Below are 15,488 nucleotides of genomic sequence, written 5' to 3'. Positions count from 1 at the left end.
CCTGATGAAGGAGCGGCGCTCCAGAAGCTCATGATTCCAAATAAACCTGGTGTTGTGAGACTTCTTACTGTGCCCACCCCAGTCCAACACCGGCATCTCCACATCATGGCTCTTCGTTATATATTTCCACTCTCACTCTTTTGAACAGCCCACTTGGTCATTAAAGTAGGATTTCTTTTACTAACCAAAGCTTGATTACTCAGAAATAAAATCCAATAAATTGTTGAACTGGGCTTAAATTTAGTCATTCAGGTGTTTACATTATTAATAATTGTTCTGAATGCTCCATTGGCTATCATGCTCAATATTTCCTTTAATGCACACCATTGCAGATAAATGAAGCAATAACAACTTGCATTTATATTGCATCTTTAATCTTGTAAAACATCTCAAGGTGCTTTGCAGGAGCAAATTAACAAAATTTGACACCAAGTCACGTAAGAGGCAATAGGGCAGGTGACCAAAAGGTTGGTCAAATTGATTTTAAGGAGCATCCTAAAACAGAAAAGTGACACAGAGAGGTGGAGAGCTTTAGCAAGGGAATGCCAATGCAGAGAGGTTTAGGAAGGGAATTCCAGAGCTTAGGGCCTTGGCAGCTGAAAATATGAATGCCAATGATGGACTGATTAAAATTAGGGATGTGCAAAGTTTGGCTCATTCATTTTCAGAATTTAAAAGTTAACGGTCAACTTAATAAAATCATTCAACTCTGATATGCATTCTGGGATCTGAAACCTTACAGTCTTGAAAATAAGTTGTTTGATAATAGAATTTACAATCAAAAAAGGAGCAGAATTTTGAAATTAAATCTTTTCCCTGTTGAAAAATTGAATCAGTTCAAATGGTTTCTCCAAATGCCTGACTGCATAAATTACTAATTTTTTTTGAAGGAGTGGGGGAAAGTACATACTGTAGACTGTGTTAATTATGCAACAAAAAGCTGGAAACAGCAGGCCAGCATATCTCCAGATGATATTTGACATGCTGAGCATCTTCAGCATTTCCCGCTGTTACACATGTGGGTCATCCTGGGTTCAGTGGTGTTACCACTTCTGCAAAACATCTGAAGGTCTTGCAGGAGATTGATTCACACCGCTCGACTCTGTGAGATAGGGACTTGCAAAAATTAGATCATTTTTGCTGAGGACACAAAAGTAGGAGGTTCTCAAACTATTAGCAATATGTTTAAAGGCTTTAGGAGCATAAATTTGGTTAACAGGGATGTTCACAGAAGTCAACTGAACACCTGCTGGGCAGGGATGGAAGAAAACAATTGGTAGGTAAATTCATTTATTTTTAAGTTCAATTTTTAGGCTTTTTTTTTAAAGATTAATCTATTTCACCTACATCTCAGTCCCAGCAGAGCTTAAGAGTACAGATTTCAGAATCGGCACTGCTGTCAAAAGAACAGCTCCATCTTGAGAGTGCAGGGTGCGGACTTCACATTTAAATAAAGATCTTTTCCATCTGAAAGGAATTTGGCAACACATTTTTGCAGAATTTCAGCAATCCCAAGCAAACATGTGCAAAACTACAACTGATTCAACATCAGCTCTCAAGAGAAATTATGTTAAATGAAGTTGAGATGTCCATCGGATTAAATGAAGTGATCTTCAGACTAAATACAGGTGCAGGCTGGTTTGTCTGGAAAATCCACACATTGTAGGTGGCGAATAGCTCTGTAAAAGAAAAAGTAAAAATACCTGATAGAAAATTCACTGGTGCAACCGATGGGGTCTGGTATTTGCAGGGACACAGGTTGGGAATATTTGGGCCTGCAAACCTCGATCTTCCACCCATTAAACAAATGGAAAATTTGGACTGCCGAGTCACATCAGCATTTTGTTGAATAGCAGGACTTTGAGAATGTCACTTCTCACCTAGAGTGTCTGATCTGGGAATCTGCTCATTGGTGCCTTCCTCTCTATTCTAGTGGCTATCTTCTGGAAATATCTACAATTAATGGGTGGTATAGTGGTTAGAACTGCTGTCTCACTGTGCCATGGACATGGGTTCAAATCTGGCCTTGGGTGACTGTGCAGTTTATATGCATCGGCCATGTTAAATTGCCCTTTAATGTCCAAAAATATGTAGATTAGGTGAATTAGCCATGGTAAATGTGCAGGGATACAGGAATAGGGCAGAGGGGAGGGCCTGATAAAGTGCTCTTTCGAAGGGTCAGTGCAGACTCGATGGACCAAATGGCCTCCTTCTGCACTGTAGGGATTCTATGGATTCTAATCCAGGTATACTTCAGCCTTTAAACTCGGAAAGGAAGCAATCTAACAGAAGGATAGAAGATTGCTAATGTTATAGAAATGAGCACTGAATGTTACTTTAAATTACACTGCACAATTAGAAGACATGATCATCGGAAGCAGTGGCCACTGCTGGCACCACAACTGGCAGAAAGGATGTAATAGAAGCAGGCCACCCTTCCAATCAGGTAAGTGGCTCTGGAGCCAGGCAGGTGGGCATTGCTGAGGGGGTGGGAACAACGTTGTGGAAGGCAGGTGAGCAGCTGCCACAGAAGGAGGTGGCCATTGCCACTTTGGAGTGCCCAAATGGTAGGTGTCCACCTGAACTTTCCAGCAAGCCACGAGGGTTATTCTTACAATCTCTCATAGGATTGAGGGCCCAGTGCCACTGGTGGTGGGGGATGTTGCCCATTCGGCTTCTGAGTGCTGTCCTCCACCTCCCCCGCCACTGGTAAATGCTATAGCAGCAGCAAGATGGTGGGCACTCCACCTCCTGCCTTCCTCACCTTTTTAATAGTCCCCTCTGTGATCCCCACCTCCTAGTCCATCCCAAGAGGGCTGTTAAACTCCAGGCCTGAATATGGGAGGTATCTCACCATAAGCTCTCACTCAAATAATCTACCCTCACGTAAAGATATTTACCTTTTACCTGAAGGTTGCTGATTAAAAGGACATTGTTAGGTACAAGAGAAATTGCTGCAGCTGCGAGAGCTTTTGTTAATTCCCAATACATTCTAATGTTTGCTTAAAGTGATCAATGAGCTAAAGGGAATGTTTTGTCATCATGTAAACTACATTTACTTCATTATCTTAGATTCTTTGGGTTGAGAAATCATCAGATCCATCAAAGCCCATGGACACTTTGTTGTTTCATTTCTGCGAAACAGGGAACTGTCACCACATCAAACATTGACTGGCGTCAGTTACAGACACAGCTCCAGCTCCCAAACATGCTTCGCTATTTTATGAACAAATAAAAATCTTGTTATTGTCCAGGTGAGCAATGTTGTTGGTAGCAAACAAGGGATCAATTTATTTCCATTAGGCAACATTAAATACTCTCAGATCAAATACAGTCCCGTCAGTTTAAAGCAAAAACTCTCCCTAATCCCCCTAACAATGTGCTTTAGCCTCTATCCTCAGTAAACTTACTGTTTCCCACTGTGACTTCCACATTACCATTTCTGAATGGGAGAATTAGTTAGTGCTGCAGCGAAGGCCGTTTCATGCTTATGCTCAGTGATCAGGGCTAAAATTAGGAAACTAATTCCACATAAAAACATTACAGCCAATTCAGAAAGGAGGCTTCCATTCCATCGGTTTGGGTTGGATGGCAGAGTTTGCAAGAATATCTATGATTTGACCATTCGTTCATGTCCTCATTCTCCACATTTCAGGATGATATGCATGATAGAGTGGTGAGTGACCAGATTAACAAGTTAAAGGAAAGGATGATTCCAGAAGTTTGTGTATGTAACTATCCAATTACTGCTATGAAAACCCCAATAAGAATCAACTGGTGAACATTAATAAGGAATCTTCAATGCCTTCACATAGCAAAATAAAATTGGCAGCCATGAGTTAGTTTCCCTTCAGTACTGGTAACTTCCCATCCCCAAACATTGAAGAAAACTGATCAGGAACCTCACCTGTTAAGCAGTACAGTGTACAGGAGACCCCCTTCCACTGAGAACCTGGATGGAAGTGGACCAGCTTCCCTCTGCACAGGAAGATTATTCTCCCCAGTCCCACAGCACCATTCCACTCTTTCTCCCCTTGACACCTTCCCATTTCCTTCCCCCCAAATTCAGACCAAATCTATTTCTCCATCTCCCTCATCGCTCCCTTTCCTATCAGGTGTTGAATATTGAGCCTCTATGAAGAGGAATGCTTCCTGGTGGCACGAAGGGCCTGTTCCTGAGCTGTACTGTTCTCTGTTCTAGCTCTGACGAAGGTCATCTAGACTCGAAACATTGGCTCCATTCTCTCCCAATGGATGCTGTCAGACCTGCTGAGATATTCCAGCATTTTCTGTTTTTGAACCTTTTTTAATATCCTTTCAACCTCTTTTTCCTCATCCACTTATCCAATATTATCAGGAGTGGTGAGATAGAAACTATCTTAACCATTAACATTGGACATGAATTCCCTAAACTTACAATTCTCTGCATGAAAAGATGTCCTTCCATTCTAAATCTTTTAAATGTAATATTTTACTTCATACCCCTCCTCATTCTTGAACTCTTAACTGCTGAATAACCATCTACCTTGTCTAATTCCTTCACAATTTTAAACTCTTCTAGTATATCATGCACCACTAAGGCAAAAAGACACAATTTTTCAAGATTTTCTTTGTGTTTGTATTTCCTCATACCTGGCAGCATCCTGGTCTCTCTAAAGACTGATTATACTTGCTATAGCATGGGGAACAATACTTCACATGGCATTCTAACTAAGATCATATCATGGTTTGATATAGATCCATCATTACCACTTTGTTTTTATGTTCCATACTTCTTCAGTTAAACCTAAAATTCTGTAAGGCAGAGAAACAATTCTGTAAGCTTTTTTCAGAACGTTAGTAACTTGAGTTGCTGCCTTTATAATGTTTTATGATCAAAAATAGATGATCCTTGACCTGGAAGCAATCCCAACAGGAAGGCAATTAAAATACAGAGACTGAAGAGAGGAGGCTGTCAGCAAGCCATGATAGAGAGCTTGATTTTTGAACAGTCAGAAAGGACATTTAGGACTATTGTTACTGTTTCTTTCACTTTCATTAGTGAATGAATGTCCAGAATCGGCCATACTGTACAATGTAAAAGTTGTTCTGGTAGATCCATGCCACCAAAACTGATGGGAGCTTAGAGTTGAGAAGGTTCTGGAAAGAAGTAAACCATTGTGTGGAAGACTTCACGGGCAGAACCTTGTTTTTTGGAAGCTGCTGCTGGAGAGAATTGGCTACGTCCTTGAAGGAAAAGGACTAGAATTCAGTCTGAAGACAATCTGAGTTTGGAAGAACAGTGGATGAACTTGACATAAAGGCAGAGTGGACAGCCTAGAATATAAGATTTGTGAGATGTGTCTATGTTGTATATGCTATTCCATGTATAATTTACAGTTCATACCAATTGTGATTTAACATTTAATTTATGTTGATTCTGATTCGTGTTAAAGTAAAAGTCTCAAACAATGAAATCTCGTTTTGGGTAATTTCTTCATGGCAGGGTGAGGGTTCAGTAAATTTGACTTGTTTGGTTTATGGATTCCCATGGGGATTGTAACAATATCTCCTTTCTTAATATAAATAATACCATTTAAAGAAAAATGTAATCATTGTGAAACTTACTTGTCGCAATTATCTATTCTGCTGCAGGTAATGTTTAATAAATTGTTCAATGTTAAAGTACTTTGACTAGAAATTCCATTCCAAACAGAATTCTGCCACAATATGGTATACTGGATTTTCATTGTAAGTAACCTACTGCACAAATTCCAAAGGGAGACATAAATTCTATCTGCTACACTTGTACATCAGCACCCAAAGTTCATTGAGAGGGCATAAAGTTATTTTACTTATCTTTTCCTTTAGCCCCTTCGGAGCTTAACTTGCCTCCCTCAATGCAGCCGTGTGCTACTTCATAGACCTGAGACCATAGTAGTATGGTTACCTCTGCTGTGACTCATCGGCATAGCTCATCCACCACAATTATTCAAATAAACATCACCCCAAGATCTGGGTAGCAGGCCTGGTGAGGTCTAAGAAAATGCCCTTTCCAGACCCATGACCTCCATCACCTTACAGAACAAGAGCAGCAGATACCTAGGAAAACCACAACCTACAAATTCCCATCTGAGCCACACACCATCCTGACTCAGATTTCGTCACTGTTCCTTCACTGTTGCTGGCTCAAAATGCTGGAATTTCCTTCCTAACAGCACTGTGGGTGTTTCGATAACAACACATGGACTGTAGCGGTATAAGAAAGCCGCTCATCACCACCTTCTCAGGGACAGGCAATAAATGCTGGCCGAGCCAACAATGCCCACATCACATGAACGAATACAAATAAATTTCCCTGCTATGCTCTACTTCCTCTTCTGCCCTCTCTTAAAGAGCATTTCTGTAAATAGGAATTGATCCAATTAAGTTATTTGGATCATGGTGTTCTAATCACTAACTAGTTTGTTCAAAGTGAATAAATTTACTGGTAGCACAAAACTGCCACTGTTGCCATTATTGTAATAATTCACGTACCTGTAATTGTTTATGCACTTGTAGCTGAAATTCTGCTTCTGTAGAACATTTTCAAGCTCTTTAATGGTGCCTGTCCCACATGATTCTCTATCGGAAAGAATACATATTAACTCAAAACGTAACAATGAATAACAGAAATTACTTGAATTGTGAGTTGTTTAAGAAAGGCTGTCACCATTTTACAGCAAAGTTAGAGAATACTTTCAGTCCCTATACTTTTCCCGAGTGTGCACTGAAAAACGGGCTGTGTGTACTCATCATCTGATACAACACCATGGGATTTTACCCTCCTATCAAAAACTGAAGCAAGTGAAATGGACAGACACTGTGGGCAAGATTTTGGTCTTGATATGGGACAGGAACTGAGACAGGCCAGGGTATAATTTCACACCACCAGCTGGTGTGCCAATTTCCTGGCATCATTCTGCCCGTGAGCTACGTCTATGGGGCAGGGTCAGCAGTGGGTAGCTTGGTAAGATCATTAAAAAAGTCCAATTAAGGGCAATTGTATGATCTCTTTCTACACTATCACAAATGAAGCTGAAGGCAGGAATAGTGATTGAACACAGATCTTTAATGCAGATTTCCCTTTACTACATACACTGCTCTCTGTACAGACTAAATAACTAAAATGGTTTTTGCATCACTTCCAGTGATAACTATTTACATAATCATATATTTAAATATGTATACTTTACATATTAGCAAGCACACTTCACAACACCACTGACAAGCGGTCAACCGGAACATAGAACATAGAAAGCCACAGCACAAACAGGCCCTTCGGCCCACAAGTTGCGCCGATCACATCCCCACCTCTAGGCCTATCTATAGCCCTCAATCCCATTAAATCCCATGTACTCATCCAGAAGTCTCTTAAAAGACCCCAACGAGTTTGCCTCCACCACCACCGACGTCAGCCGATTCCACTCACCCACCACCCTCTGAGTGAAAAACTTACCCCTGACATCTCCTCTGTACCTACCCCCCAGCACCTTAAACCTGTGTCCTCTCGTAGCAACCATTTCAGCCCTTGGAAATAGCCTCTGAGAGTCTACCCTATCCAGACCTCTCAACATCTTGTAAACCTCTATCAGGTCACCTCTCATCCTTCGTCTCTCCAGGGAGAAGAGACCAAGCTCCCTCAACCTATCCTCATAAGGCATGCCCCCCAATCCAGGCAACATCCTTGTAAATCTCCTCTGCACCCTTTCAATGGCTTCAACATCTTTCCTGTAATGAGGTGACCAGAACTGCGCGCAGTACTCCAAGTGGGGTCTAACCAGGGTCCTATAAAGCTGCAGCATTATCTCCCGACTCCTAAACTCAATCCCTCGATTAATGAAGGCCAGTACGCCGTACGCCTTCTTGACCGCATCCTCCACCTGCGAGGCCGATTTAAGAGTCCTATGGACCCGGACCCCAAGGTCCTTCTGATCCTCTACACTGCTAAGAATGGTACCCTTCATATTATACTGCTGCTTCATCCCATTGGATCTGCCAAAATGGAACTTGCCCCATGGTGTCAGGAAAAGGTCACCTGCCTGGAGGTGGCATCCCAGGGTCAGAATTTCAGGATCATTTACAGGGACCCCTCCATCTACCTGGCCTCAGGCATCCACCATAGTGGTAGGGCAGCTGTAGTCATTTTGATTTTGTTTCAAGAATCCAGGACAGTTAGTGAGATTTTGCAAGCCCAGGCAAGTCGTGGGGGTTATAGATAGTGTGACATGAACCCAAGATCACGGTTGAGGGCATCCTCATGTGTGCGGAACTTGGCTATCGGTTTTTGCTCAGCAGTTCTGCATTGTCGTGTGTCACACTAACTGTCCTGGCTGGAGACAATACACACCTCTTTAACCTGTGCTTAACCCTCTCTCCACTCACATTGTCTGTACCTGTAAAGACTTGATTACATGTAAAGACTCGCATTCCAACCATTATCTTGTAAACTGAGTCTGTGTCTATGTATGCCCCGTTTGTGAACACAACTCTTCACTCACCTGAAGGAGGAACACTCCGAAAGCTTGTGATACCAAATAAACCTGTTGGACTTTAACCTGGTGTTGTGAGACTTCTTACCGAGGTCTCCTGGTACAGGTTTCCATGTTGGTAGTTGATAGGCTGGAGTCTTGTATCCTCTTATTGAGAATAGCGTCTGGCGTCTTGTATCCTCTTATTGAGAATAGCGTCTGGCAGGAGTTAACAAATAGCATCCAGCACAAGAAAGCTGGAAGATCTCCTCGAGGCAAGATGCTGAGCAAGGAAAGGGTTTACCTTGGTAAACCACCAGTCCCTAGAAATAAAGTAAATAAATAGATGCTCGGAAGGGAAGCCTTCTTCTGGTGGAGGAAGACTGGGAAGAGTGAGGAAGACCAAGCAAAGAGCTCCCTAACAGTTAAGCCAGGGAGCAGAAAGCTGTCATCACCAAAGATCAACGCTCTGTACTGTTTATCTGTTCAGGAAAATCATTCTCACCTCTCACAGGTCATATGCTTTTCTATTTAATTTATGCATAATTGTTAAACTGTTGCTTCTTAATAAACTCCTTTAATGAGCTCAGCAGCCCCCTTTTTTGGGTCACTGCCCCTTGAACTCAAATCTTACACCACTCTTCCAAACCCACACCAGATAGAAAACATATTAATGCTATTCCTTACATATTAAATACAAATCATTTAGACTGGGGATGGAGAATGAATATGATGTCGGTTTTTAATGTTAGTTGAAACATATTTCTATTGACAAGTATAAGAGACAACACATATTCTTTACCGAACAGGTCCATCAATATTGTGCATGACCCAAATCTGTATTTCAGGGATTTTGCTGTTTCTTAAATTCGGAAGCTCGTACTTAGCAAAAAACCTGCAGAGGAAAAAATTAAAAAATATAGTTCTCAGTATAGTTTGTGTAACCTGATCTAAATTGTTTATCAGATGCATTCTGCAATTAGCATTGTATTAATCAGACCAGCCCAACAAAGTGACCTTGTGTAAATACACAATAATGGGTCTCAAAACATCATTTATCTGTCAGGAGAGTTAATGGATATTGTAGCAGTAGTTTAATTTCCTAATGAACTATGCGCTTTATCAAAGAAACCATATTTTACAAGTTGCAATTACTTAAAAAATGTTACTGTATAAAAGACTACTGAGTGCGGTTAAAGTGGTAATCAACATTTTGCAGCAGTTTGGGAACTAACCTCTCTACAGCTTTGCATACTCCCTAACTTGAAGCAAACCAGACACAAGTGGATAATCATTAGCATACCCAAGAAATGAAGTGAGACTGTGGAACATTGTTTCTACGGTGGGAAGACGGGGAATTCACTCACCATCCTGACTTGGAAATATATTGCCTTTCCTTCAGGGTCGCTGGGTCAAAATCCTGGATCTCCCTTCCCAACAGCAGTGTGAGTGTACCTACATGACAAGAAGGCAGATCACCACTGCCTTCCAAAGAGCAACTGGGGATGGGCAATAAGTGCTGACCTAGCCAGCAAAGCCCACATCCCATCAATGAATTTTTAAAAAATGAGGAAATTGAAACCAAAAATGCCCACCCGATCTATGCAAATTTATGCATTGTGAAAAATGCGCTGGCCAGCCCGGCTTTTCAGAGACTGGGGTGCCCCGGTCTCAGCGTTCAGAAACAGCCCCCCCCCACTCCCCGTCCCTCCCACTGACCAGGGGAGCATCCCCAACCTCAGCATAGAAGCGTACGCTCTTTCCCTGCATCCCCACCACCGAGAGAAGGGGCCACCATGCCCCCACGCCCCCACCCAGGGCTCATCCCCTCCCCCCCCCCCCCCCCGCCCCCACACCCCGCAGTCATGAAGGTGATCAGTACAGATAGGACATTAGAGTGTTACACCTATGAATGCTTCCAATAGAGTTTGCAAATCTATTGGGGACTTGGATTGGCAGCTGGTGCTGAAGCGGGATAGAGAGGGGGCCTGAGTAAGTGGGGTGGGTATGGAGAATATTTCCTGATGAGTTGTCATTTGTCATTGTATCATGCTCCTGTGAAGTACACTGGGATGTCATTTGGTCAAAGATGCTGTATAACAAAGTTATTGTTGATGAGCTGGGAACAGCAGTAGTGGAAGTTCACCCACGGGACATAGATGGGGAGGACAGCACAAACTATCTGGAGACAGATTTGAGAAATTCATAATATGCTCCCTGGACTTTAGGTCCCAGATTTGAACTGCCCTTGATCCCTGTCAATTGACTACTATTTGAATTCTGCTTAGTGGGCCATGCACAGAGCACAATTGGCCACATATGCCTGCTCCTTGCAGGTTTATCTACAACTGAGCATATCTGGTAGGATTTCTGGAAGAGCTTATTAACTCCTCACCCACCCACCCCTGACACATAAGTAAATCAGACCTCAAGGTGTAGGAAATGTTCAGAGTCACCTCCACCTGAATTATGTGCAGTATTTCAGGCACAAAAATCTAAACAGCTGGGTTCTGCTCTAATGTTGGACTCCTCATCTACTGGAATTCCTGACATTTGTTCCCAACCCCCAAAGGAATAGAACTTCAAAGCTAATGCATTTAACTTGTTCATTGGACCGGTCAAAAAAAGTTACATTTTCACAGAACATTTCTGAATAATTGATAACATCTCTTACCCATTTTTTAGAAAAGTTCCATCAGGAACCGAGCCGTTCATCATCACTCTCACTATTCCCTTTGCCTCCTTCGCATACTGAAAGGCAATGCAAATTTTAAATTGCATTTAATGAAGTACAAGTTAACCTGTGTTTGTAGCTATTATTCAAAATTTTACCATTTATAATTATATTAACTTCGAAACAAGGCTCATACTCGGCATCCCTACAGAAATATAAATTATTCCTTTCACTCCTGTCATTTAACGAACTGTACAATAGTGAAATCTGGGAAGAACATTTTCAACAACTCCTCAATTATGAATCCACAGTGACAGCTAATACACTGCAGGATTTCCCCCAGTGTCCTGTGGTAGTATTTATGGGTGAACCACCATTCACAGGAGACCTGCGACAGGCAATCAAATAGATAAAAAACAACACAGTATTGGATTTCTGAGCTCCCAGCCAATCCTCATTACTCTTGTTGCACCCTAGAGAAAACATGACTTGATGGACAGTTATAGAAGAATAGAAAGTCATAGAAACCCTACAGTGCAGAAGGAGGCCATTCGGCCGATCGAGTCTGCACCGACCACAATCCCACCCAGGCCCTACCCCCACTCACCTATCCCTCTCACCTACGCATCTCAGGATTCTAAGGGGCAATTTTTAACCTGGCCAATCAACCTAACCTGCACATCTTTGGACTGTGGGAGGAAACCGGAGCACCCAGAGGAAACCCACGCAGACACGAGGAGAATATGCAAACTCCACACAGACAGTGACCCAAGCCGGGAATCGAACCCAGGTCCCTGGAGCTGTGAAGCAGCAGTGCTAACCATTGTGCTACCGTGCCGCCCTGACAGCTCTGACTCTAATCTCTACTATAATTTTTACACTGTTTATTTACACAATGTTAAGTGGTTTCAAGGGCTTGTGATTTCTGTTAGAGGTCTTTAAATAAAAACTGGATGATTGACATTTTTATAGCCCCGTCATTAAATTACATTTTTTAACATAGTGGAAAATAATGAATGAATGACTTTTAAAAAACATTTATACTGTTGGTATAGAATTCATTGCCTCAATGCAGTATATACTGGTCGATAGGCATAGAAGTGCCATAGCAAGGTATAAGGTCACAAGGGGCCATTGGGAGGGCTAGGTAACGGTAGCACAGTGGTTAGCACTGCTGCTTCACAGCTCCAGGGTCCCGGGTTCGATTCCCGGCTCAGGTCACTGTCTGTGTGGAGTTTGCACATTCTCCTCGTGTCTGCGTGGGTTTACTCCGGGTGCTCCGGTTTCCTCCCACAGTCCAAAGATGTGCGGGTTAGGTTGATTGGCCAGGTTAAAAATTGTCCCTTAGAGTCCTGGGATGCGTAGGTTAGAGGGATTAGCGGGTAAAATATGTGGGGGTAGGGCCTGGGTGGGATTGTGGTCGGTACAGACTCGATGGGCCGAATGGCCTCCTTCTGCACTGTAGGGTTTCTATGTTTCTAATGGTGGGCCTTTTCTTGGCATGGGAACATGAGGAGGAACTCATGTTTTAAAAAGTCCCCTCATGCAGATTAGGGCTCACAGATTTTCTGAGGGGCTGTGAATTATGTCTCGTTAAAAAATGACCACAATCAATAAAAATTGGAGGAGTAGGAGATGCACATCCCTGCAATGGAGCCAGCCTGATTGGGATGGCTGCATACGAGCTTTTGACCCGAACCAGTCCACACCGTTTAAAGGTGCTCCCAGAAAATCAGACTGCCTGGGAGTGCGGTCAGCAATCCTAGCGTGGGTACAGGATGCCATTTTTCAAGGGTTCTCAAGTCAACCCAGCTTAGAGAAAATACTGCCCTACATTTTCCACCTCTGCAATATTGTATCAGCTTTGGATTTGTGATTTCCACGCTTGACTTCTCTAACGTTTTCTTTGCTGCACTGCACCCAAATTCCAACTCATTGTGAATACTGTGACTGTGTTCCACTCTTAAATTTTAAAATGAAAATAAAATACCGCAGATGCAGAAAATCTGAAATAAAAATAGTAAATACTGGAAAAAAAACTTAACAGGTCTGGCAGCATCTGTGGAGAGAGAAACAGAGTTAATGTTCTGAGTTGATTTTTGGATTTCTCCCAAAAGTACCGAATTGGTTGGAAAATGGGTCTAGATCACGACTGTTTTTTCGGTGCAACTTCAGATCCAAATCTCTGCACTCTGTGCACAGCAGAGGTCACAGTGGTGAATCTTATTAAAAACCCGGGGGGTGGGGCCTATGCGCACAGGAGTCTGACAGTTCTGGAACTCTGTGCATGTGCAGTGGCCCCGATCTGTCAGTCTCCCTGTTTGCTGGCCAGCTCGATCGCTGGCCAGCCCGGGACATCCGCAGTGCTGCCCCGCCAGCCCTCCCTCACGGCCCAATTGCGGCCCCCACAGCAATTAATAGGCCAGCCCCGACCCTCTCCCCATTCCGGAGCACCCCAATGTCGAGCCCCCTGCACCCAGCAGTGGCGATTCCCCCACCCTGGCAGACCCCCCGACGGGAGGCAGATCCTCCCCGGAGAGGCATACCCCTCCCGGCAGACCACCACCCCTCCACCCCGCCCCAATCGCTGGCCAACTTCCAGCCCAGACTGATCCCCATGCAGAGTGGCAGCGGGACCCCCCACTCACACCTAGGCCCCGCCCACAATAGGCCCCACCCCCTTGGCACTGCCTGGTACCCCTTGGGTAGTGCCATGGTGCCCCTTGGGCATGGACACTTTGCCCCTTGGGCAGTGCCAGGGGCACAGGCTGGCACTGCCACAGTGCCCATGCCCGGGGGCACTACCCCCCTGCTGCCTGACCCCCTGGGGGCCCCGATTGCACCCCCTTCACTCCAGCGGGGTCTCCCACAGTTCCCCGAACGTGCGGAGCTATTCCAAATCCCGCCGGAGTGAAGTACTCCTGACATTTAAATTATATTTAACACAGATTAAAATCACATACCTCTCTTCCCAGTTTCCAGCACAGGGAACAGTGCCTGTTCCCTGGCTCTGGGAGAAGTGCATGCGTCGGGAATGCATGCATGAATCCCGCTAAATGGCTGAGACGCGATTCTCCCGACCGGACCTGCCAGAAAAGTTGCGTGTCGCGATGGGAGAATTGTCCCCAGTAATTCAGCTTGAAACCTCTCTCTGCAGATGCTGCCAGGCTTGCTGAGTTTCCTTACAACTTGTTTTTATCTTGAATTCTGCCCCTTTCCTCCATTCATCACCTTCCTAATTTCCCAGTACTCAAAGGATTCATTTCATTATTCTGTTAGAATAAAATAGAATCCTTACAGTGCAGAAGGAGGCCATTTGGCCCATCAAGGCAGCACTGACAACAATCCTACCCAGGCCCTATCCCCATAACCTCAAGTATTTACCCTGCTAATCCCTCGACACTAAGGTGCAATTTAGCATGGCCAATCCACCTAACCTGCACATCTTTGGAGTGTGGGAGGAAACCAGAGCACCCTGAGGCAACCCACACAGACATAGGGAAGAACGTGCAAACTCCACATAGTCACCTGAGGCTGGAATTGAACCCGGGTCCCTGGCGTTGTGAGGCAGCAGTGTTAACCACTGTGCCACTGTGCCACTCTGATCCTAGTATATAAATTTCCCCAGTGTCTTGTTCACATTTACTCTGCAACTTTCTCAGATCCATGTCTATGTCTTTTTGACTTTTGTCTACGTTAGTGCTTCTGTTTGTTCTACACTGGTTATAGGTGCAATCTATGTGGACAAGTGTGAGGAAATAATTTACATGGGAAAAATATAATGAGAATTTACAGACAAAGGGAAGATGCTGAAGGGCATAAATGAACAAAGTCTTCCAAATTTATAGGGTAAGAAATTGATCTTGGACCATTTTAGGGTCGGAACTAGATGGTGTGTACAGCATGCGCATCTCAGAATCCCTACAGTACAGAAGAGGACATTCGGCCCGTCCAGTTTGTACCAACTCTCTGACAGAGTATCTCACCCAGGCCCTATGCCCCACCCTATCCCTGTAACCCCACACATTTATCATGGCTAATCCCCTAACCTATGCATAGTGGGACATTAAAGGGCAATTTATCATGGCCAATCCACCTAACCTGCACACCTTTGTACTGTGGGAGGAAACCAGAGCACCGAGAGGAAACCCACATAGACGCGGGGAGAATTTGCAAACTCCACATAGACAGTCACCCAAGGTCGGAATTGAACTCGGGCCTCTGGCGCTGTGAGGCAGCAGTGCTAACCACCGGGTCACCATGAAGAGTTGGCTCAAGGATCGCCCTAAATCAGTCCTCAAGCTTCCTCTTAGTAATTGTGGTGA

At 43.9% G+C, this 15,488-nt stretch overlaps 1 protein-coding gene across 1 annotated transcript in view; it reads right to left on the bottom strand.

Annotated features, from left to right (window-relative positions):
- Window positions 1-347: 347 nt before the first annotated feature.
- Window positions 348-15,488, bottom strand: part of LOC144495114 (ADP-ribosyl cyclase/cyclic ADP-ribose hydrolase 2-like) — a 28,305-nt gene continuing 13,164 nt past the window's right edge. Inside the window, exons 5-8 of the mRNA XM_078215037.1 lie at window positions 11,164-11,240; window positions 9,292-9,384; window positions 6,517-6,603; window positions 348-1,679 (exon numbers count right to left, since the gene is read on the bottom strand). Of these exons, the coding sequence (XP_078071163.1) occupies window positions 1,619-1,679; window positions 6,517-6,603; window positions 9,292-9,384; window positions 11,164-11,240 (318 nt within the window). The 3' untranslated portion in view covers window positions 348-1,618. The remainder of the gene's footprint in view (window positions 1,680-6,516; window positions 6,604-9,291; window positions 9,385-11,163; window positions 11,241-15,488) is intronic.

This window comes from Mustelus asterias, chromosome 1 (assembly GCF_964213995.1).
Source record: "Mustelus asterias chromosome 1, sMusAst1.hap1.1, whole genome shotgun sequence".
NCBI lineage: Eukaryota > Metazoa > Chordata > Chondrichthyes > Carcharhiniformes > Triakidae > Mustelus > Mustelus asterias.
The sequence above is the reverse complement of the archived record's forward strand: the minus strand, read 5'-3'. Positions and strand labels throughout refer to the sequence as shown.